General features: G+C 40.6%; 1 protein-coding gene across 3 annotated transcripts in view; it reads left to right on the top strand.

Annotated features, from left to right (window-relative positions):
• Positions 1-5,050: 5,050 nt before the first annotated feature.
• The window catches only part of Senp2 (SUMO specific peptidase 2), a 42,785-nt gene continuing 25,946 nt past the window's right edge, over positions 5,051-21,889 (top strand). For 2 of the 3 annotated variants that reach the window (XM_048347007.1, XM_048347008.1), the window contains exons 1-5: positions 5,051-5,347; positions 7,912-7,967; positions 14,482-14,615; positions 15,123-15,189; positions 16,228-16,318. In XM_048347007.1, coding sequence (XP_048202964.1) covers positions 5,247-5,347; positions 7,912-7,967; positions 14,482-14,615; positions 15,123-15,189; positions 16,228-16,318 — 449 coding nt within the window. In that variant the 5' untranslated portion in view covers positions 5,051-5,246. The remainder of the gene's footprint in view (positions 5,348-7,911; positions 7,968-14,481; positions 14,616-15,122; positions 15,190-16,227; positions 16,319-21,889) is intronic. The other variant, XM_048347010.1, reaches the window with a different exon arrangement.

Genomic DNA, 21,889 nt, shown 5'->3' with positions numbered 1-21,889 from the left:
GGCAGGCACTCTTGCCACTAGGCTATATCCCCAGCCCCGATACATTGTATATTGTATATATGTCTACCTGACCTAGAGGAGGAAAAGAAAAACAGGGTGTAAGATATCACAAGAAATGTACACACTGCCCTACTATGTAACTGTACCCTTTTTGCACAACACCCTGTCCAAAAAATTTGTGTTCGATTAATAAATAAATTAAATTTTAAAAAAAGATGGGGTGACAGGGAGACAGTAGAGACCAAGTCTGTGAAACCAAAAACCTCTTGTCAAATGGTATTTCGCATAGGATTGGGTCAGCAACCCAACATTATGTAACTAAAACCAAACAACTACTCAACATATAAAGGTCAAAAATTGACCTCTCAGTGGAATACAATAGCTCAAAAGCTATATATGTACGTTCATATAAGACTACTGTCGACATATTGTCTAATGTCAACATTATATTTAAAGCCCTAGGTGAATTTTCTTTGGCGTAGGCCAAGTGGCTACTATATATGTTTTTGGTACATTGTGTATTGTATATATGTCTACCTGACCTAGGTAAGGGAAAGAAAAACAGGGTGTAAGATATCACAAGAAAAGTACACACTGCCCTAGTATGTAACTGTACCCTTTTTGCACAACACCTTGTCAAAAAAATTTTGTTTAATTAATAAATAAATTACAAAAAAAAAAAGAATTAAAACACCAGTCTAGAGTATAAAAGTTAAGGGAGAGTATGAGGCCCTGAGCTTACTGTGCATGCATGTATGCATATATGTGCTTGCACACACACACAGACACAGAGAGGCCAAGGTTATTATTCAATTGAGTAAGATCAAAGTCATAGAATTAGGGGACCATATTTTATTCAAGTATCAAAGAGTTCATTAATCTTCAGGGTGATCTATGACACTGGGTTTTAGGAACATTAAGCCCAAACCAACTAAACTTTATCCTTGGGGACCTACACTCTTCTAAGGTTCTAGAGATGAATGTTTCAAAAGGGAAAATTTGTAAATCTAAGAAATGAACTGGGGTGGGGGGTGCTGGGTCTTCACTTTTTCTTAGCGAGGAGGCAGTGTTGAGAAGGGTCAGGCCAGTCAGGCTATACTTGAAGGGGAGGATCTCAGTGGGAGCTGTTTTAGATATCCTGTGCAAGCTTTTGCTTTCATACCAGTACCCCACTGGTATAACCAGATTTCAGGTTAAGCTGAATGGAGAAGCCTCAATGTTCCCCACTTCTTACTGCCTTTGGATTCTCCCAAGGCGCACCAGCCAAGAGTTCCTGGGTCCAGGCATGACTGTGGCAGGGGATAACCCCATTCTTTGGGCAGTGGGTAGGCTGTAGCTAATGCTTCTGTGGACTACTGCATGGCATTGAAGGCACTTATTGGCAAAGAAACAAAAGCTAAGGGTGGGTGTAAGAAGGTATCTCCTTTACTTTGTCCCTAAGGGTACTAAGGACATGGAGGGCAGTGTGTAAGGGTGTCAGGATGAGGGCTGCCATACTTCCTTTGTTCATTATTTGCTGGTGAGACCTTGGGATTTGGATCTAGGTATGTAATCCCAAGGTCTTGAAACTATTATGGTGAATAACTAATGTTTTGATAATTCTTGTGCTTTGATGTTGTACTGAAGTGCCAGACTTTGAAGTCAGGCCCTACTTTACCACGTGAACCCCACTTTACCACATGAACCTGAGATAAGCAGGCCCTGTGAGCAGACCCAGGATAAGCCCATTAGGGCCCAGTCAGTCTAGAACTCTAACCGCTGGGAATGCTTAACTCTGACCACCCCTGGGGTGCTTCGAACCCTGAGCCAATCAGATTTGTACCTGTGTCCTAATCTTGCTTGCTTGAACACCTGATTGTTGTAACTTTGTTTTTTGGCCTTTAAAAGCTCTGTGCAATCGCAGCTCGGGGCTCCCTCCTAACCTCCGCTGTGTCGGTGGGTAGGACGAGGCCTGAGTTGCAGCTCGCTTAAATAAAGTCTTGCCTTGCTTTTGCATTTCGGAATGTCTGAGTCTCGGTGGTCTTCTTGGTGGTGGTTTTGCGATTTGGCACAACAGTACTAGAGTATTATGAGATTTGATTCGGATGTATCTTAAAGCTTGGTGGCCAGACCTAGAATAAACTTCTATTCAAAACCAGCTTGTGATTTTATGATTTGTTTGATTGAAAATTGGTCTTACAATTTGAAGAATCTGATTCCAAATTCTTGATGATCTTCTTGATTTGGCTACTTCAAAAACAAACTCTTAGTGGAGTTGAAGGCTCAGGCCTAGGTAAGCTGTTCTGCATAATAACACCATTTGTTTTCTTCTTCAAGGTCCTGGCTCTTCCATATTCTGGAAGACTAACTTGAAAGTGGTAGAGGTAGAGATGAAGGGGAACTTCCATTGTGTTGGAAACTTGTCTAAATTGTCGAGAAGGAAGGACCCCCCTGACTTTGTTGGGGAGGGGGGTCCTTGGGTTGGGGACCATGGGCAAGGGGCTCTGGATATATCTTATCTATTGCTACTTTTAAGTCTTCTCAGCTTTGTAACGGGTGCTCCAAGTATTATGCCCCTCCTCTCTCGAAGTATATTCTGTGATGTATTTTCAGATTGTTCTTTTGAGAAATTGCTGCCAGGATTAATTCTAAGAGCTTATCCCTTTACAAAAGAAATTTACATGTAGAAAGTAAACTTCAAGTGGATGTGAATAGACCTTTAAAGTCTGTTATCGACTCTTCTGCCTAAGAAAGATCTTTTCATGAGAAGAAAAGATTGGGAGGTTGAGGGCATAGCTCAGTGACAAAGAATACTTGCTTAAGCCTGGTGACTATAATCCTTGTTTCTCAGGAGGCTGAGATCTGAGGATCAGTTCAAAGTCAGCCTGGGAAGGAAAACCTAAGAGACTCTTATCTCCAGTTAAACACACACACACACACACACACACACACACACACACACACACACACACACACATTTCTAGCCTTGAGTACAAGAGGTCAGAGACAGCACCCAGGCCTTGAGTTCAAGCTTCAGGACAGGTACAATTAAAAAAAAAAGAACGGGCTGAGAATGCAGCTTAGGGGTAGAGTGCTTGCCTTTCATGCAGGAAGTCCTGGGTTTGATTCCTCAGCACCAAATAAACAAAAAAAGCCAGAAGTGGCACTGTGGCTAAAGAGGTAGAGTGCTAGCCTTGAGCAAAAAGAAGTCAAGGACAGTGCTCATGCCCGAGTCCAAGCCCCAGGACTGGCAAAAAAAAAAAAAAGTCTTGCTTAGCTTTTTCAAAGCCTTGGGTCAAGTCCCCCTCCTCACCTAAAACAGAAGGGGAACTGGACTTGGACACAGTGTACTCTCTGTATCTGCCACTACAACTAAAACCTCCCTATCCCCCACCACCTCACCTTCCTCTAGAGGCCCAAGCTCCTTTTCCCATTGATTAAGTTCAGTCTAGCTTTACTTTTATTTTTTCCTTTTGCCAGTCCTGGGGCTTGGACTCAGGGCCTGAGCATTGTCCTTGGCTTCTTTTTGCTCAAGGCTAGCACTTTTTTTGCCAGTCCTGGGCCTTGGACTCAGGGCCTGAGCACTGTCCCTGGCTTCTTTTTGCTCAAGGCTAGCACTCTGCCACTTGAGCCACAGCGCCACTTCTGGCTTTTTCTATATATGTGGTGCTGAGGAATCGAACCCAGGGCTTCATGTACACGAGGCAAGTGATAGAGCACTAGCCTTGAGCACAGAGAGGCTCAGGGACAGTGCTCAGGCTCCCAGTTCAAGTCCTAGGACCAGGGGTAAAAAAGCAAGAAAAGAAAAGAAAACCTTTGAGGACTGGATTTTTTTTTTCTATTGCTAAACTGGGTAGGACTTGTAGTGGGTAATTAACTAGAAGTGTAACATCTAGACGTTACAGGAAGAATGAGAATTATGCCAGTCCATAGGAAATAAATGTATTTGCCAGTCCATAGGTGATGAAGTGTATTAGAAGGCCACAGGTTCGTTTCTTTCTTTCTTTTTTCCCTGGTGGTACTTGGACTTAAACTCAGAATCTCATGCTCTATCCCTTGGGCCATATCTCCAGCCTTCACCCAGTTTCTATGAAACCCTCCTTGGGACCTCTTTTTCTCTGCTGTGTCCTCACATTTTCCTTTGGTTTCACTGCATTTTGCACAGTCCTTTAACCCAGCAATCCATTATTCAGTATTATCACTTGTAATTATCTATATACTTATCTCTCCAGCAGACTGACCTCAAGGGCGTGGGACTGGCTCTGGTACTCAGATGTGGGTTCAAATTTCAACAAATGTAGAGCCTGGCTTTGTAATCTCAGGAAAATTTTAATTGCTCTACACCCAGTTTCCTTTATGGTCATGGGATATCCTACAGCATTAGTTTGCTGGGAGACTGAGTGAAAATACCAATAAAATACGGGAGCTGTAAGGTCTGTCCCCAGTGGCCTCCATGCAGATGCTCCCCATCTCATTAAGTCTCCAGTTACCTGGGTAGCCAGCATACCTGGAGGCAGTTACCTCCCCCATCCCTGAGGTCACATCCTAATCCACTTGGCCACTACCCCCTGCCCTTTCCCTAGATAAGGCAGGGCTGGGTAGGGGTTGCCCTTTCTCTCAGGCCATGCATCACCTCGGCCACAGGCCAGCAGTTCCCTAATAAACTTTTCTCTCCTGCCTGAATACCGCGTGGAGTTTTCCTTTACCAGCTACCTACTTAAAAAACCTAACAGGAGCTGTATGCAAAATAAAGGGCTATTAAACTCACACATATTTGTCAACCGTGATCTATCTTTATCGCTTGCATTCAGCACTAATGGAACTCCGGACACAAAAGAACTCTCCCTTCAGACCCCAACAACCGCACACGCGATCCGTGGGCCTTGTCCCTCCGGCCGAAATAGGATTGGCTGGGCTGAAGAGAAACCCCGCCCACAGACCGCCTATTCTCATCATCAATTGGCTGGAGACCGTCGGGTAGGCGTTCTTCCTGGGCTCACGTGCTGAGCGAGGTACCAGAGTGCGCACGCGCGGGTTGGGACTGAAGCCTTCCGGCGGGGAGGGAGGAGGTGACGTTGGAAGTGGTGGCAGGGCGGGGGCCTCCCGTAGTTGAGGGGACGTTGAATGTAAGGGCCCTCGGGTCGCGTCACCAGCCAGCGACTGAGGCTTGGTGGTGGTGGCCGAAGCGGCGAAGGCGGCAGCGGCGGCGACAGCTCTGGGGTTTGCGTCTCGGGGTGTGTCGGCCGCCGCTGCTGCTCCGGCCTGGTATGTACAGATGGCTGGTTAGGATTCTCGGCACCATTTTCCGTTTCTGCGACCGGTCGGTGCCCCAAGCTCGGGCGCTCCTCAAGAGGCGGCGCTCACACAGGTGAGGCGGGCATGTGGGGGGGCTGGACGCGGACTGGGCAGCTCCGAACTCCGGCCGCGGAGCGTGGGTCTGGCCCCGCGGGCCCGGCGAGCGGGAGCGCGCCTCCGGGATGGAGGCCCTTGGGCCGCGGGCGCCCCAGTGACGTCGCTGCTCCGCGCAGTCTCTTTGGAGTAGCAGGTGATGGCCGCGCCTTGAATGTGCTTATGCAAAGTCCAGGCTGGTTGCCGACAGCAAATGAGGTCGGTGTGTCGTGTTTTATAGGTGTCAGGGCTAAAAAGAGAATGAAAGGAAGTCGGCTTGGTTGTGATGTAGGGTTTGCAGAACACGCTAAGTATCATCTGCGGGCTGTATACCGGCAGTTAAAGACGAGCGAGGTTCGCAGCTCTCCCAGAGTCGTTTTGACTGCAAGTACTGTTCTCCTAGCACCAAGAAACAGCAGCTGTCTTGTTTTAAAACAGCTGTCCAACAGTGTGTGCTTGGAGTCTGAAGGGGGCGGGAGAGTTGTTCTGTGCCTTAGACTTAGTGTTAAAGGGGGAAAAAAAGGTACTGTGCTCCCTTTGAGGGATCAGTAGTATATACATTAAAATTCTGTTACAGTTTTCGAGACACTACGAATTGTTTCTTAGCACCGACTCCTTCGCTTATCTCACCTATTAATCTAAAAAAAATAAAACATACAAATTCTGCACACTGGGCAGTGAGGTGTGCGTGCGTGTGTGTGTGTGTGTGTGTGTGTGTGTGTGTGTGCTGAGGTTGGAACCAGGGGCTTTGTGAATACTGGCACTCTTATCACTGAACCAAGATCTCCCTATGTAGAGGAGGCTGGCCTTGAACCAACTGTGTAGCCCAAGCTGTCCTGGAGTTTGAGAACCTCCAGCATCAGCCTCCTAGTGCTGAGATAACAGGCCATTAGGGCTGTCCCTCCCTCCATCTCTCTTTATTAAGTCTCAAGATCAAAGGTGATGGATAAAGGTTGGGAGAGCTTGAGAGAACAAAATGATTACCACATGAACCTAAGAATTTAAATATGAAATTAGGTATCTAAATTGTAGTATACTTCCCAGAACCTCATGTTTTCTACCTTTCAACAGGGTTGATCATTTGAGAACATCATTAAGTGCCTAAACTACTGCTTAATGTAAGAGTAATATTTGTTTATTCTACTCTGTTTTGTGCAGGGTCTGGTACATGATAAACATTTGGTACATATTTATTGAGTTGGGGTGCTAATTCTCTTAAACCTACCCATTCATTTTTCTCTCATTTATTTGTCTCCCCCTCTTGACTGGACCTACCCCCACCTCTGATTTTGAGTCAGGCACTCTGGCCTTGAACTCCTACTGCCTGCGTTTCTCGAATGTTGAGATTACAGGCTTAATCCATTGTGCCAGGCTTTATTCTTTTTTTTTTTTAATGTAAGTTTTTTGCTAGTCTGGGAAGTTATGGTTTGGAGATAATCCCTATTCTTTACTACAGTTTAGGTATTCATATTCATCTAATATCTAAAACAACTTTTTTTGTATGTGTGTGCCAGTACTGGGGATTGAATTCACACAGCCTTGTGCTGTTGCTTAGCTCTTTCTGATTAAGGCTGATGTTGTATCACTTGAACCACACCTCTACTTCTAGATTTCTGCTGATGAGTTAGAGATAAGAATCTCACAGATTTGTCTGCTCTGGCTGGTTTGGACCCTTGATCTGCAGATCTCAACTTCCTGAGTAACTGTGATTATAGGCATGAACCACTAGCACCATTAAAATAATTCTTAAAGGCTAGAGGTATAGTTCTGTGGTAGACTGTGGTAGACTGTTGGCCCTGGTTTCTGTCTCCAGCATTGGGGAAAAAAGGAAAAAGCAATTATATAACACCTTTGTCTAGTTAAGAAGGCTGCTTATATTGTCAACTGAAGTAAAAAAAAAAAAAAAAGACTTTCTTGCTAGGTTCCAGTGGCTCATGCCTGTATTCCTAGCTACTCAGGAGGCTGAGATCTGAGGATCATGATTTGAAAGCCAGCTGGGGCAGAAAAGTCTATGAGACTCATATCTCCAATAAACTACTTAGAGTCCTAACACTTTTGAGCCACAGTGCCACTTCTTATTTAGAAAAAGAGAGAAGTAGTGCTGTGGCTCATGGTTAGAGCACTAGCCTTGAGCACAAAGAGGTTCAGGGACAGTGCCCAGGCCCAGAATTCAAGCCCCCAGACTGGAAAAAAAAAAAAAAAGACTTTCTTTTGGGGATCATTGTTTCAAGAACAAAGTATTTATTCAAACTTTAATAGATTATAGATTATTATGTGGTAGGGAATTTTGGATCTCTCTCAAGTAGTTGAAACTATAATGTTAAATCCTCAAATGCTAAATGTCTTACTGTGGAAAAGCATTTACAACATCAGTTGGATATCATTTTATGACAAAGTTGATGGACAAAGGATGTTGTATGACTAATAGTTTGATTTTTGTTTGCCCAGGATCCTTTACATGCTAAGCACATGCTCTACAAGTACTCCCAGCTCTGACTAGCAAATTTATTTATAGAAATAAAGATACCTTTTTTCTCTTTTCAGCACTGTGTTTTCTCCAGTCGACACTGATGAGATACCAGCTAAAAGACCAAGATTAGGTACTAAACTTTATTTTTATTTTATTTTTGCTACTATTAGGACTTGAACTCAGGGCTTTGTGCTCTCTTCTTGTCTTTTTCACTCAAAAACCTGGTGCTCTCACTTGAACCACACCTCTACTATTGGAGATGAAAGTGTCTTGGATTTGTCTGTCTGGGCTAGCTTTTTTTTAAATTTAATTAATTTATTAATTGAACACAAATTTTTTGACAAGGTGTTGTGCAAAAAGGGCAAAAAGGGTACAGTTACATAGTAGGGCAGTGTGTACATTTCTTGTGATATCTTACGCCCTGTTTTTCTATCCCTTCTCTAGGTCAGGTAGACATATATACAATATACAATGTATCAAGGACATATACAGTAGCCACGTGGCCACGCCCAAGAAAGTTCGCCTAGGGCTTTAAATGTAATGTTGATATTAGACCATATGTCGACAGTAGTCTTATATGAACGTACATACATAGCTTTTGAGCTATTGTATTCCCCTGAGAGGTCAATTTTTGACCTTTATATGTTGAGTAATTGTTTGGTTTTAGTTACATACTGTTGGGTCGCTGCCCCAATCCTGTGGGGAGTACTATTTGACAAGCAGTTTTTGGTTTCCCAGACTTGGTCTCTACTGTCTCTCTGTCTCCCTTTGTTAACAGTCATATATCAGGGAGATCATGCCCCTTTGTTTTCTGTGTTCTAGGCTTGTCTCGCTCAACATTATTTGTTTGAGTTCTGACCATTTCCCTGTGAATAACAATATTTCACCATTCCTAATCGCTATGTAGTATTCCATTGTGTATAGGTACCATATTTTTTGGATCCATTCATCTGTGGAGGGGCATCTGGGTTGTTTCCATATTTTGGCTATTGTGAATTGTGTGTCTGGGCTAGCTTTGAACTTTAGATATCAGCCTCCTGAGTAGTTAGGATTACTATTTGGACACTAAGTTTTAAAAATTGAGTAGCTAGGATTGTATCAGCATCCCACTTAGGTACTAAATTTTAAACATTAGTTGTTTAGAAAAAGTATGTGTGGAACAAAATTTAAAAGGTTAAAAAAGAATGTGTGTAATGAAAACTAAGAATCTTTCCTTCTCTGTTGTCTTTTCGAGGTGCACACTTTATCAGGGACTTGGTCTCTTCCCAGATAAATAGATCTATGTATTGGATTTAAGATCTAGGCCCTTTCCTTAGAAAAAGATGCTGTCTGTCTGTCTGTCTGTCTATTTTTGTGCTGGTCCTGGGGCTTGTCAAGGTCTAGGTGTTGTCTCTGAGCATTTTTTGCTTAAGGCTAGTGCTCTGTCACTTGAGCCATAGCTCCACTTTTGGATTTTTTTTTTTTTTTTTTTTGGCCAGTCCTGGGCCTTGGACTCAGGGCCTGAGCACTGTCCCTGGCTTCTTCCCGCTCAAGGCTAGCACTCTGCCACTTGAGCCACAGCGCCGCTTCTGGCCGTTTTCTGTATATGTGGTGCTGGGGAATTGAACCTAGGGCCTCGTGTATCCGAGGCAGGCACTCTTGCCACTAGGCTATATCCCCAGCCCCACTTTTGGATTTTTTGATGGTTAATCAGAAATAAGAGTCTCGGTCTTTTCCTGCCCAGGCTGGTTTTAAACAGCAATCTTTAGACATCAGCCTCATGAGTAGATAGGATTATAGGTGTGAGCCACCAGCGCTAGGCTGAGATGCTTTTCATTTTTAAGGTGGAAACATTGTAAAAATCAGTTCAAACTGAGTATTCAAGTTTAGTTAGCTTAACAAACCAATCTAATTTGTTGTAACAAACTTTTTACATCCATATATGTGATGGCTTAGGACAGTAAAGCTAGATTAAAGGGAAAAGGCACAGTGAAGTAATATATTCATCTTTTTAAATGGTGATGCGTTTTAATCTACTTCAGATGGGATAGTTGGTTATGGGCCCACGTGTGTGTGTGTGTGTGTGTGTGTGTGTGTGTGTGTGTGTCCTGGGGCTTGAACTCAGGGCATGAGCACTGTCCCTGGCTTCTTTTTGCTCAAGGCTAGCACTCTGCCACTTGAGCCACAGCACCACTCTGGCCTTTTCTGTTTATGTGGTGTGAGGAATTGAACCCAGGGCACTAGGCCACATTCCCAGCCCTTGATATTAATTTAAATCCAGTGAGTACTTGATCCAACATGTTTTGATGCAGGGCAATATGTCCTACAGGAAATACAAAAATGAGAAAAATGTGGTTATTATTTCTAAGGGCCTTGCTTGCATGGCTGTCTGGCAGGAGATGTAAGCAATCTGATGTCAGTGAAGACATGATAAAATAGGGAAGGTAGTAACAGAATCCTATTCAATTTCCAACTGCTTGAAAGTCTCAGTAAATGTTTGATGAAGGACTTAATATGTGAGATGGATCTTGAAGGATGGATAGGATATCAAGAGATTGATAGAAAGGGAAAGCATTTGAGGCACAAGGAACAATATGAACAAGTTGTAAGTTCAGAAAATAATAGAGCTCAGGGGAAAAAATTAAATGAAGGCAGGTCAAATTATACATTCAGAGCAGGAATTTATGCAATATTTATACAATATTCATTATGACAGTATTTTCCATACGAACTCAGGAAATGATTTTAGAGAACACATATTCACAACATGTTATATTTAGATTAAGATTATATACTAAGAAAGTTGTATTTTTTCTAATTATTTTGAGTAAAAGTAATATTTTTAATACTTGCCAGATATATGCTGATCTCTTATTTTTGAAGTAAGCCCAGTCAAAACTTAGTATGGGTTTGTATGTGTGTGCTTGTGCACCTGTGCATCCTTTTTGCAGTATTGGGAACTGACCTCAGGACCTCCCTTATGCTAGCGAAGAGCTCTTTCATTTAAACTAAGCCCTTAGCTCTTTTGTGTTTTGTTTTTGAGATAGAATTTTATCAACTTTTTTCCTGGGCTGACCTTGAATTGATCCTCCTATTACTGAATTACAGGAATATGCCTAGAAAAATTTTCATTTCTTTATAAAGCAAATTATGTTGGCTTCTTATTACAGTTGTAAGTTAAAATGATCTTTTAAATGTATTTATTTAAGGTAAAAAAAATAAGTCACTTTAAATGATAAATATTAGCTTTTACTTGTAAATAGTTTAAAATTTTTGATGGTTATAGAAGGTTCTTGAAATAATTATTTATAGTAATCACCTATTTTATGTCTTTGTGTCAAAGATCACTCACTCCATTATTTCCATAACTGTTTATAAAAATCATAGTCTGTAACTTAATATTATATATTTTCTCAATGGCAAACTGAAGAGGGGAGTCTGAGACAATGAAGAAGTAATAGGTAGCAGAGACAGTATATTTGTAAAGGTCTGTTAATTCTGACCAGTATATTGGCTGGCAAGCACAGTTTTCACTCAAGGAACTGAATTTTTTATTTTAATTAATTTAAAGAAAATTTCTATTTAATTACACTTGGCTGCTGGCTATCTAGCTCCTGCTGGATAACGTAGTAACTTTTGCTAAACTAATTGTTTTATGTTTTGCAGCATCTCAGATATTTTATTTTATTTTACATTTTTTCCAGTCCTGGGGCTTAAACTCAGGGACTGGGCACTGTCCATGAGCTTCTTTTGCTCAAGGATAGCACTCTACCACTTGAGCCACTTCTGGCCTTTTCTGTTTATGTGGTACTAAGGAATTGAACCCAGGGCTTCATGCATGGTAGGCAAGCACTCTATCACTAAGTCACATTCCCAGCCCTCAGATATTTTATTAAAAAAAAATAAATTGCTGGGTGCTGGTGGCTCACGCCTGTAATCCTATCAGGCTGCTGAGGTCTGAGGATCATGGTTCAAAGCCAGTTCGGACAGAAAAGTCCCTGTGAGACTCTTATCTCCAATTAACCACTCAAAAACTGGAAGTGGTTCTGTGGCTCAATGTGCTAGAGCAGTAGCCTTCAGCAAAAGAGCTCAGGGACAGTGCCAAGGCCCCCGAGTTCAAGCCCCATGACTGACAAAAAAAAAAAAAAAGTAAAATTTACAATTCTTAAATTCTGTTTAAAAAAGTCATGATGAAAGAAGATAAAGAAGACCTTAGATTGTCCATTTATTATTTTATAAGTGAAAGGGATGCTTAGAGATTACTCTCAGGAAAATAACGTACTTTTGCATTCATTTAAAAAAAGGTGGGTCTGATGTGCATGCCTGTAATACTCAGAAGGCTGAGGCAAGAGGATTTCAAGGTGGAGGCCAGCCTGGGTTAATTACATAGCAAGACCCTATATGAACACACACACACACACACACACACACACACACACACACACACACAGAGTGAGGTATTCTGATATAATTTCAGGACAAACTCATTTTTGGACAATAATAAAACTTAATTTTATTTATTTGTTTATTTTTTTGCCAGTTCTGGAGTTCAAACTCAGCTCAGCTTGCTTACCCATGAACTCAGGGCCTGAGCACTGTCCCTGGCTTCTTTTTGCTCAAGGCTAGTGCCCTACCACTTGAGCCACAGTGCCACCTTTTGCCTTTTCTATATAGATGGTGCTGAGGAATCGAACCCAGGGCTTCATGTATATGAGGCAAGTATCTTGCCACTAGGCTATATTCCCAGCCCCAGCCCAGCTTTTTGCTAGTTATTTTGGAGACAATTTAGTGAACTTTTCTGCTCAGGCTGGCCACCAACCTCCTTCCTCTGGATCTTCAGCTCCTGAGTAGTATGATCCACTGGTACATCATTTGCAATACTTTTTTTTTTTTTTTTGATGAAATTCTTCTTCTTTTTTTTTTTGGCCAGTCCTGGGCCTTGGACTCAGGGCCTGAGCACTGTCCCTGGCTTCTTCCCGCTCAAGGCTAGCACTCTGCCACTTGAGCCACAGCGCCGCTTCTGGCCGCTTTCTGTATATGTGGTGCTGGGGAATCGAACCTAGGGCCTCGTGTATCCGAGGCAGGCACTCTTGCCACTAGGCTATATCCCCAGCCCTGCAATACTTTTTAGTGGCTAGCTTTTACTGTACTGTCAAGAGAACCTCATTGTTCTGTGGCTTCTGAGTAACAGTCTGTGGCTTATAAAAGAATCCCCAATGCTCTTTCCCCCTCACTTAGAAAGCCCAACAGAATATATGATAACCACAACAACTTTGAATTCTTTCTGATTTCCAAAATGGAAAACAAATTATTAGCAAACTTTGATAGTTTTGTGTTTTTTTCTCTTTGAGAAAGTGTTTCTCTGTGTAATTCAGGCTGGCCTCCAGCTTGCTATCCTACTTGCCAACTCTTAAGTATCAGCCTCCCAAGTGCTGGGATTTCAGACATCATTATATCCTGTAAACTCTGGTACTTTGATTACTGAGTAGGAAATTACTTCAAGTTGGATTTTGTTTACCTGGATAACACATTATTTTATTCCCCAAGTTTTTCTTCATTTGTTCTCCAAGTTACTTTCTTCTTCCAAAGTTATTCCCTTATTTTACTGAATTATGTTTTAAAAATTTTACATATTCTGGAGTTCTTACTGCTTGAAGCCATCTCAGGCTTTTTTTTTTTTTTAAGTAAAAGCTAGTACTTTTGCAATATCTGTAATTAGGACATAGAAAGAAAATTGTGGACAGCTCAGAGGAAGTGCAAAAAAAGGTAGTTTTGTAAAAGGAGGAAGTGGGGAAGCACTAAAGTCTCTCTTTATTTACTCTTTTGTTTTATAGTCTTTGTTTTTAATGGCAGGAAGAGATAAGTCTGAATTCATTGGACATTAGTCAGTAGGTGGTAGTCTTGATTCTTCCTAGGTGCTTAGGAACTGTATATTTTATCATTCACTTAGCCAAGATGTAACAGAATTTAGTAAGCATTTGTTAAGAGCAACTATTATGTTACCTTCCTGGGAAGGAAGGATGAACCTGTAAGAAAATGGCAGTGTATCCTATAGGATTCAGCCATCCCTAGTGATACTTTCTCCTTGTTTAATTATGCCTGCATCTCTCTTGTAAAAATTCACTTTATATATTCTGGAAAGCTTACTGCTTAAAACCATAGTTCATTGTTAATCAGTTATGATTTTTGTAGCATCTCATTTCACCAAAAAACAAAAATGATAATACTGTTAGTATATATGTATATTTCTCTCTCTCTCTCTCTCTCTCTCTCTCTCTCTCTCTCTCTCTCTCTCTCTCTCTCTCTCTCTCTCTCTTTCTCTCTCTCTCTCTCTCGGGCTTGAACTCAGTGCCTGGGCACTGTCCCTAAGCTTCTTTTGATCGAGGCTAGCACTCTACCACTTGAGCTAGAGCTCTACTTCTGGCCTTTTCTGATTATGTGGTACTAAGGAATTGAACCCAGGGCTTCATGCATGCTAAGCAAGCACTCTACCACTGAGCCACATTCCCAGCCCAGAAAAAATATTTTTATAACTGCCTTTTTTTATTTCGGTATTTAAAAATAGGATTTTAGTGAAAATTCAGAGTGCTTCTTCCCAAGATATAACCTAACTTTTTTGCTGGAGGTTTATTATTCTATGTTTATAGTTTGTTAACCCTTTTTAGATTGCTTTATTCACCAAGTGAAAAACGGTCTCTACAATGCTGCCAGTTTATTTGGATTCCCATTCCAGCTGACCCCAAAGCCCATGGTGACTTCTGTTTGTAATGGAACACGAAATGTGGCCCCTTCAGGAGAGGTCAGTATTGAATGGGAACCATTGAGGTTATTGGTTTTATTTTTGTTGTTGATGGGGATTAAACCTAGAGCCTTGTGCATGCTAAGCATAAGTTCTATCTGAGATACACTTCTAGTCTCTAGGGCTGCTGATTTTTGTACTTAATCATTACAGTTAATTTTAGAAATATTCTGATACTCTCTTTGATAACTTGTTTCTTTCCAGAAACTTCCATGACTTTTTTTTTTTGCTGTGTTTTATAAACGTCAGGATAGTCAACATTAAACATTTAAAAAGTATTTATAAAGAATATTGTTGCTTCTGCTTTTCTTATTTAAATATGTGTAAAGAACCTGGAATTAGCTCATTTTTTACATCTTTAATGAGTTCTGACAAATATTTTATCTGAAATTCCATTTCAATGAGCTGATTAGGAAAATAATCACCAATAGAGTAATCTTTTAAATTAGTTTCTTTAGCAAATTGAAAATTTTAGATGCTACACAGGTGATTCTGTTTGATTTTAAGGTATTTTCGAACTCTTCATCTTGTGAACTGACAGGTTCTGGATCCCGGAACAATATGCTGAAACTGGGTGAGGTGGTCAAAAGTATTTTTTGCTTCACTGTACTTCCTTCTGCCCTTTTCCCTAAGTTTTGAGAATATGAAAGGAAAACACCAATTTGGATTGGGATGAGAATAAGTCCATATTCTTTCTACCATTCTAAAAAGCAAATACAGGCTGAGTAAGTATTTTTATGTGAAATGCTTTGGACCAGAAGTATTTCAGGATTGGGAGTTTTTTAGGTTTCGGTATGTTTGCATTTCTGATAAAAAAATTTGAAATCTGAAATTAGAAACTTTGAGCAGATTTTCTGATAAGGCATGCTCAATTTGTAGATTTTCTTATTGTCTTACTGATGTGTTTTCTGTTTTACCACCAGTGTTGTTAATGTGGCTTAGATCAAGTTTCATCCATTAAAAAAAATCCTGATACTTTATTTTATGCCAGGCACAGTGTAAGTTATTATCAGGAAAACAATAAAACTATATTCTTGCCCCTGAAGATTTGATCATTACTTTAGACAACTTTAGTTGGCATTTCTTACAGATTAGAGACTAGAGATTTCTGTATCATCATTAGGACTTGAGATGGAATTATAATTATTGTATGTACAAAAGACATGATGGGGAAAATGGGAAGAAGCCAGAGTTCTGAAAGATGTAATGTTTGCCATTCAAGTAGGCTTGAAAAGTTTGAGTGGAAAAGGAAGAAGTTAGTGAAAATGTTAGAGAAGGAACCAAAGAAATGACCAAAGAAATGATTCTCAAACACTTATATACTTCTAGTGGCAAAGACAAAGGAGAAGAGACACATGCCTTGCGTCTTGTCTTGCGAATCTCATTCCAAAGACCTTGGAGTAAAAATATAGTACTTTGAAGGTTTAATTCCTACCAATGATCTACATCCCCAGCCCTTCTTTTTGCTTTCCATTAACTTTTTTTTTTTTTTTTACAACATGCGGAGTTCTTTGCTATTAATAGAATTTGTATAAACTCATAAATTTTGTATCCTAATGCAGACCATTCTCATGAGATTTTTTTTCCAATTACAAATACATTCTTAAAATAGGTAATAAATCTCCTAATGGAATAAGTGACTATCCAAAGATCAGAGTGACAGTTACCCGAGACCAGCCACGTAGAGTCCTGCCTTCCTTTGGGTAAGTATTACATTCTGCCTTTCCGTGGGTGGAAACTTAGCACTTACTAGGCACTCATTCTTCTTAGGCATTCTCATTTTCATTCTGTTACATAATACTATTAATACCTTGAGGAGGTTAATGACTTGCTGAATAACATGGCTGGTTAGAGACTTGAACTGAGGTTTTTTGTTCCACTATATCCTCTGTTCATAGTGTGATTTTATTTTGAGAACTTTTAAACATTTCTTCCTTCCTCCACTTCCTCCTCTTCTCTTCCTCCTCTTCCCCTCCTTCCCTTTTTTTCTCCCTCCCTCCCTTACTTTTTTCTTTTTGGCCAGTCCTGGGCCTTGGACTCAGGGCCTGAGCGCTGTCCCTGGCTTCCTTTTTGCTCAAGGCTAGCACTCTGCCACTTGAGCCACAGCACCACTTCTAGCCATTTTCTGTATATGTGGTGCTGGGGAAACGAACCCAGGGCCTCATGTATACGAGGCAAGCTCTCTCACCACTAGGCCATATCCCCAGCCCCCTTCCTTTTTTCTTAAAATTTTATTTATTTTTTAACAGTATCTCCATGTAGCCAAGGCTGGGCTGGAATTTGCTATATAACCCATATTGGCCTGTAATTCACTATGTAGTCCAGGCTGTTTCTATCTCTCAGTTCTTTTGCTTCACTAAGCATCCTGAGAGCTAGGATTATAGGTATGCACCACTATGCCTGGTCTGGTATTATTTAATGCTTACAGTTTTTAAATTATAAAATTTCGCTTTCCTTTCTCCCTATTGTTTTTCTTTCTGGAAGTACCTTGTTCTTATAAGGATACAATGTCTTTTCTTTTTTTTTTTTGGCCAGTCCTGGGCCTTAAACTCAGGGCCTGAGCACTGTCCCTGGCTTCTTTTTGCTCAAGGCTAGCACTCTGCCACTTGAGCCACAGCGCCACTTCTGGCCGTTTTCTGTATATGTGGTGCTGGGGAATTGAACCCAGGGCTTCATGTATACAAGGCAAGCACTCTTGCCACTAGGCCATATCCCTAGCCCACAATGTCTTTTCTTATCTTAAAAGCTATTTATCACTTCATTTTTTTCCCCCCAGAAGTGTGGCTTGAACTAAGGATCTCCTACTCCTGTCATCTTAAGATTTCTCTTTTTTTCTTTTCTTTTCTTTTTTTTTTTTTTTGCCAGTCCTGGGCCTTGGACTCAGGGCCTGAGCACTGTCCCTGGCCTCTTTTTGCTCAAGGCTAGCATTCTGCCACTTGAGCCACAGCGCCACTTCTGTTTTCTATATATGTGGTGCTGGGGAATCAATCCCAGGGCTTCATGTATATGAGGCAAGCATTCTTGCCACTTAGCCATATTCCCAGCCCTCATCTTAAGATTTCTTGACTGGTATTGTCTGTTTTCTGTGAGTGCTCTTCCTACCCGCAGCACTCCCTTGGTTTATTTTGGTATTATCTTTCAAGTTAGACTTTTGGTTCAAATATCTGGCAACCATTGGCTTCTTACTTGTATCTAATAATGAGATGAGTGACTAGTTGTAAAATTAGGGGGGAAATACAAAATGAGGTGGGAATATCTGTGTCAGAAAGGAAAAGAGGCTCAAAAACTGCTGAGATGCTAACCTGACACAGATGGAACACACTGGGCATAAAGAGACAGGGTTATGGACACTAGTAATAAATACTATGCAGAAGAAAAGGTCTTTATTGGAGAATGTTAAGTAAAATTACAAAAGGAATGATAGAAAAATCACTATTAATCATTGATAGAAATCTCAATTGAGTTGAAACTAATAAGTGAAAAGTTAACAAGTTAGGATATATTTACATGAAATCAGAATCTCCACAAATTACTTACAAACGGGAAAGAGAAAAAAATATTTTTTATGAGAAACCTGTCTGATAGTACATTAACTAAGGAATCAAAGTTAAATTAGCCAGGTGGATACTGGTGGGTCATGTCTGTAATTTGGGGTTGAAATCTGTGGATTGTGATTCAAAACTAGCTTGGACATGAAGGTTTGTGACATTTTTGTTTCCAGTTAACCACCAAAAAAAGGTACTAGTAGAGCTGTGCTTCAGGGGTAGAGCACTAGACTTGAGCACAAAAGCCCAGGGATAGTGCCCAGATCCCGAGTTCAAGCCCTAGAACCAGCAACCCCCAAAAAAACAATATAAAAAGTTAATAGTGGGATGAATTGACATCGTGGCCTTTGAAATGTACTATCCTGCGAACAGAATCATCATTTAATGTAGTATTCCTGCAAAAATGAAATCAACCTATGAGGAAGTTGATTTGTTAAGATCCATTCTACAAAAAGTATGTACTCTTCAAAAGATAAAGAATAGTCAGCTACTTGGAGACTGAGGTCTGAGAATCTGATTCAAAGTCAGCCAGGGCCATGAAATCCAGGTGGGAAGTGGAGTGAGTGGTGGCTAAAGTACAGTGCTAACCTTGAATACCAAAGCTCTGGGACAGCACCCAGGCGCAGAGCTTAAGCCCCAAGACAAAAAAAAATCTGACTAAAGGAGATCAAATATAGTAACAACAAAATGTAAAAGGAGATCTTAGATTTTAGAACAACTAGGTTATTTTTTAAAGATTTGGAGAAATTTAAGTGTTTACTGCATGTTATTCTTAAAAGTTCCTTGATTTTGATGACTATAAGAAATACATTTTTCTGGAGAGATACTTAGAGCTAAGTTAATTTCTTTTTTTCCTTTTTTCTTTTTTGTGCCAGTCCACATACTTGAATTCAGCACCTGTGCACTGTCCCTGAGCCTTTTGCTCGAGTCTAGTGTCTACCACTTGAGCTACAGCTCTACTTTTGGCTTTTCTGGTGATTAATTGGAGTCGCATGGACTTTCCTACGCAGGCTGGCTTTGAACCCAGATCCTTAGATCTCAGACTCCTCAGTTGCCAGGATTACAAGTGTGACCTTAATTCTTTAAACATTTAATGCTGTCAGTTTTCCTATAAATAATTTTAGCCACATCCTCAAATTTTGAAAGTTTGTTTTTAGTTTGAAATATTTTCTAACTGATATTTTTATATCAGTTAGGCCTGTCATTGTGTAGAAGGCTAGGTGTATTGGACATTCCAGTAATTGATTTCTAGTTTAATTACTTTATGATCAGAGAATACACTTTGTATGATTTCAACTCTTCTTTTTTTGGGGGGGGCGCTCATGGGGCTTGAACTCTGGGCCTGGACACTGTCCCTGAGCTCTTCAGCTCAATGTTAGTGCTCTACTACTTGATCTACAGTGCCACTTCCAGTTTTCTTTTGGTTAATTGGAGATTAGAGTCTCAAGGCCTTTCCTCCCCCAACTGGCTTTGAACCATGATCCTCAGATCTCAGCCTCCTCAGTAGCTAGGATTACAGGTATGAGCCACCCACTGGCCCTTGGGTCAACTCTTTTGTTGTTTTTTTTTTAAACATTGTGATGCTTAATTTTTTTTTCTTAGCATACAAAAATATAAACATATGCATGAAACAGTGGTTACATTATTTACAGAAATATCCTTTTTTACACTTAATAAAAGTCTTGAACTGCTTTCCTTTCTCATTATATAGCTTTCCCTTTTATATATTTTATTTATTTTTATTTTTTTGTGCCAGTCCTGGGGCTTGAACTCAGGGCCTGGGTGCTATCACTAAGCTTTTCTTGCTCAAAGCTAGTACTCTTATCTAGTACTCTAGCCATAGCTCTACTTTTGGCTTTTTTTTTGTCTGTGCTTAATTGGAGATATAAGTCTCAAGGACTTTCCTGTACCCACTAGCTTCAAACCTCGATCTTTAGATCTCAGTCTTCTGAGTAGCTGGGATTACAGGCATGAGCCACCAGCATTGGTACTGACAATTTTATATATCTTAACTGCCCAGACATATTTTATTGACTAGATATGCCACAATGTTACAATAATTCTAATACAATTCATATTTTTATAATTTTAAATGTTTTCTTTGGTTTATACTGCATAAAACTACAAAAACTATAAAATTTAAAATACACATCACATTTTTGGCAACTGATGCCTCTCAGCAAGCAATTCATTGGGAACATGATTTCATGATAATTTTTATAATCCTAAAACGAGAAAGAGTCAGCAACTTGACCTGATATTAAAGGCCACATTTCCAGAGCCCATTTGTGATAGATTCCATGTTATGTCAACCTACTGAATTCCTATAAACTGCAAAGTAGTTTTGGGGGTTGTGGTCTAACCATTCCTACTGTGTATAAAGTCGATGTTGTTACCCCTTCAGGAGTCAATTTTCTCACCTCTGTTAGTTCACAATCTTTTATACATTTCTCCCTGAGGCTCAACATAAAGTGTATGAGAATATCAAGTCAATTTGTAGAAAGGCCCGATATGATGGTGGGATGACTGTCCAGTTACTAGAGAGGTGAAATTTGTTTCTTACAAGTTCTTTGGGATTTGGGCAATGTAACACAGGACACGCAGAAAGATTACCTAGGCTTGGCGCCCTAGGAACGGCGAGCACAACGGTACCAGCACCATTACCAGTACCCGTATTTAGTACTGGCTTCCCAGAGATGCCTAGCGCGGGCCCCCGGACCAGGCTGGCCACCAGGGGCGCTGCTCGCGCTCAGAGCCGGTTGGGGCCCTGGCTGGGACAGCGCAGCCACTGACATGCGCACGAGTGGCGCTGCCATATCAGCCTGAGGCTTCATGTACTTGAACATTTGTTACTTGGTTTGTAGTACGAGGTATTTGGATGTTCAATGTGTACTCGAGAAGAATACTATTATTAATTAAGGTGGTGTTCTATAAATGTCAGCCACAGCTGATGATTTTTTTTTTTATAGATCTTAGTACTTTTTTGGTCTACTTTTTTTTAATTGATGAGTGAGTTTTGGAATTTTTTTTATTGTAATTTTGAGTCAATTTGGATGATTTCTCCTTTTCTTCCTTACCTCTTTTCCCTTCATTATTTCTTTCCCTTCCCTTTTAGCCAGGGCCTTACTGTTGTAGCCCAGGTAACCTCAAAATCCAGATTCTCCTCTCCTTCTCCCTCAGTGCAGGCTATAGAGGCCTGCACCATCACATCTGGACAGTTTATTTCTTAAGAATGAGCATATTAACTGGGTGCTTGTGGCTCACACCTATAATCCTAGCTACTCAAGAGACAGATTGGAGGATCTTGGTTCAAAGCTAGCCTGGGCAGGAAAGCCCAAGAGACTCTTCAGTAACCACTCAGAAAAATCTGGAATTGGCTCAGTGGATGAAGTGGGTAGAATGCTAGCCTTGAGCATAGAGAGGCTCAGGGACAGAGCCCAGGCCCTGAGTTCAAGCCCCAAGACCATCAAAAGGAATAAAAAAGCATATTGATTTAACATAATGTAAGTTTCAGGTCTTTAAATTTATCATTTCTTCACCTCCTGAACCAGGAACCATGGAAGGATTTCAAATTCCATTTATTTTACATGTCTTTTTGTTCTGCTTTAATTTTTAGGCTTTATTTTTAGTGGCATTAATATTTTAAATTTTGTGTGATAATTAACTGATGGGTTGCTTCAGATTGCATAATATTTTTGTAGACATACTGTGTAAGTGGTACTGTATCTT

This window comes from Perognathus longimembris, chromosome 5, assembly GCF_023159225.1.
Source record: "Perognathus longimembris pacificus isolate PPM17 chromosome 5, ASM2315922v1, whole genome shotgun sequence".
In the NCBI taxonomy this organism is placed as follows: domain Eukaryota; kingdom Metazoa; phylum Chordata; class Mammalia; order Rodentia; family Heteromyidae; genus Perognathus; species Perognathus longimembris.
This window is presented reverse-complemented; position numbering and strand designations above follow the sequence as displayed.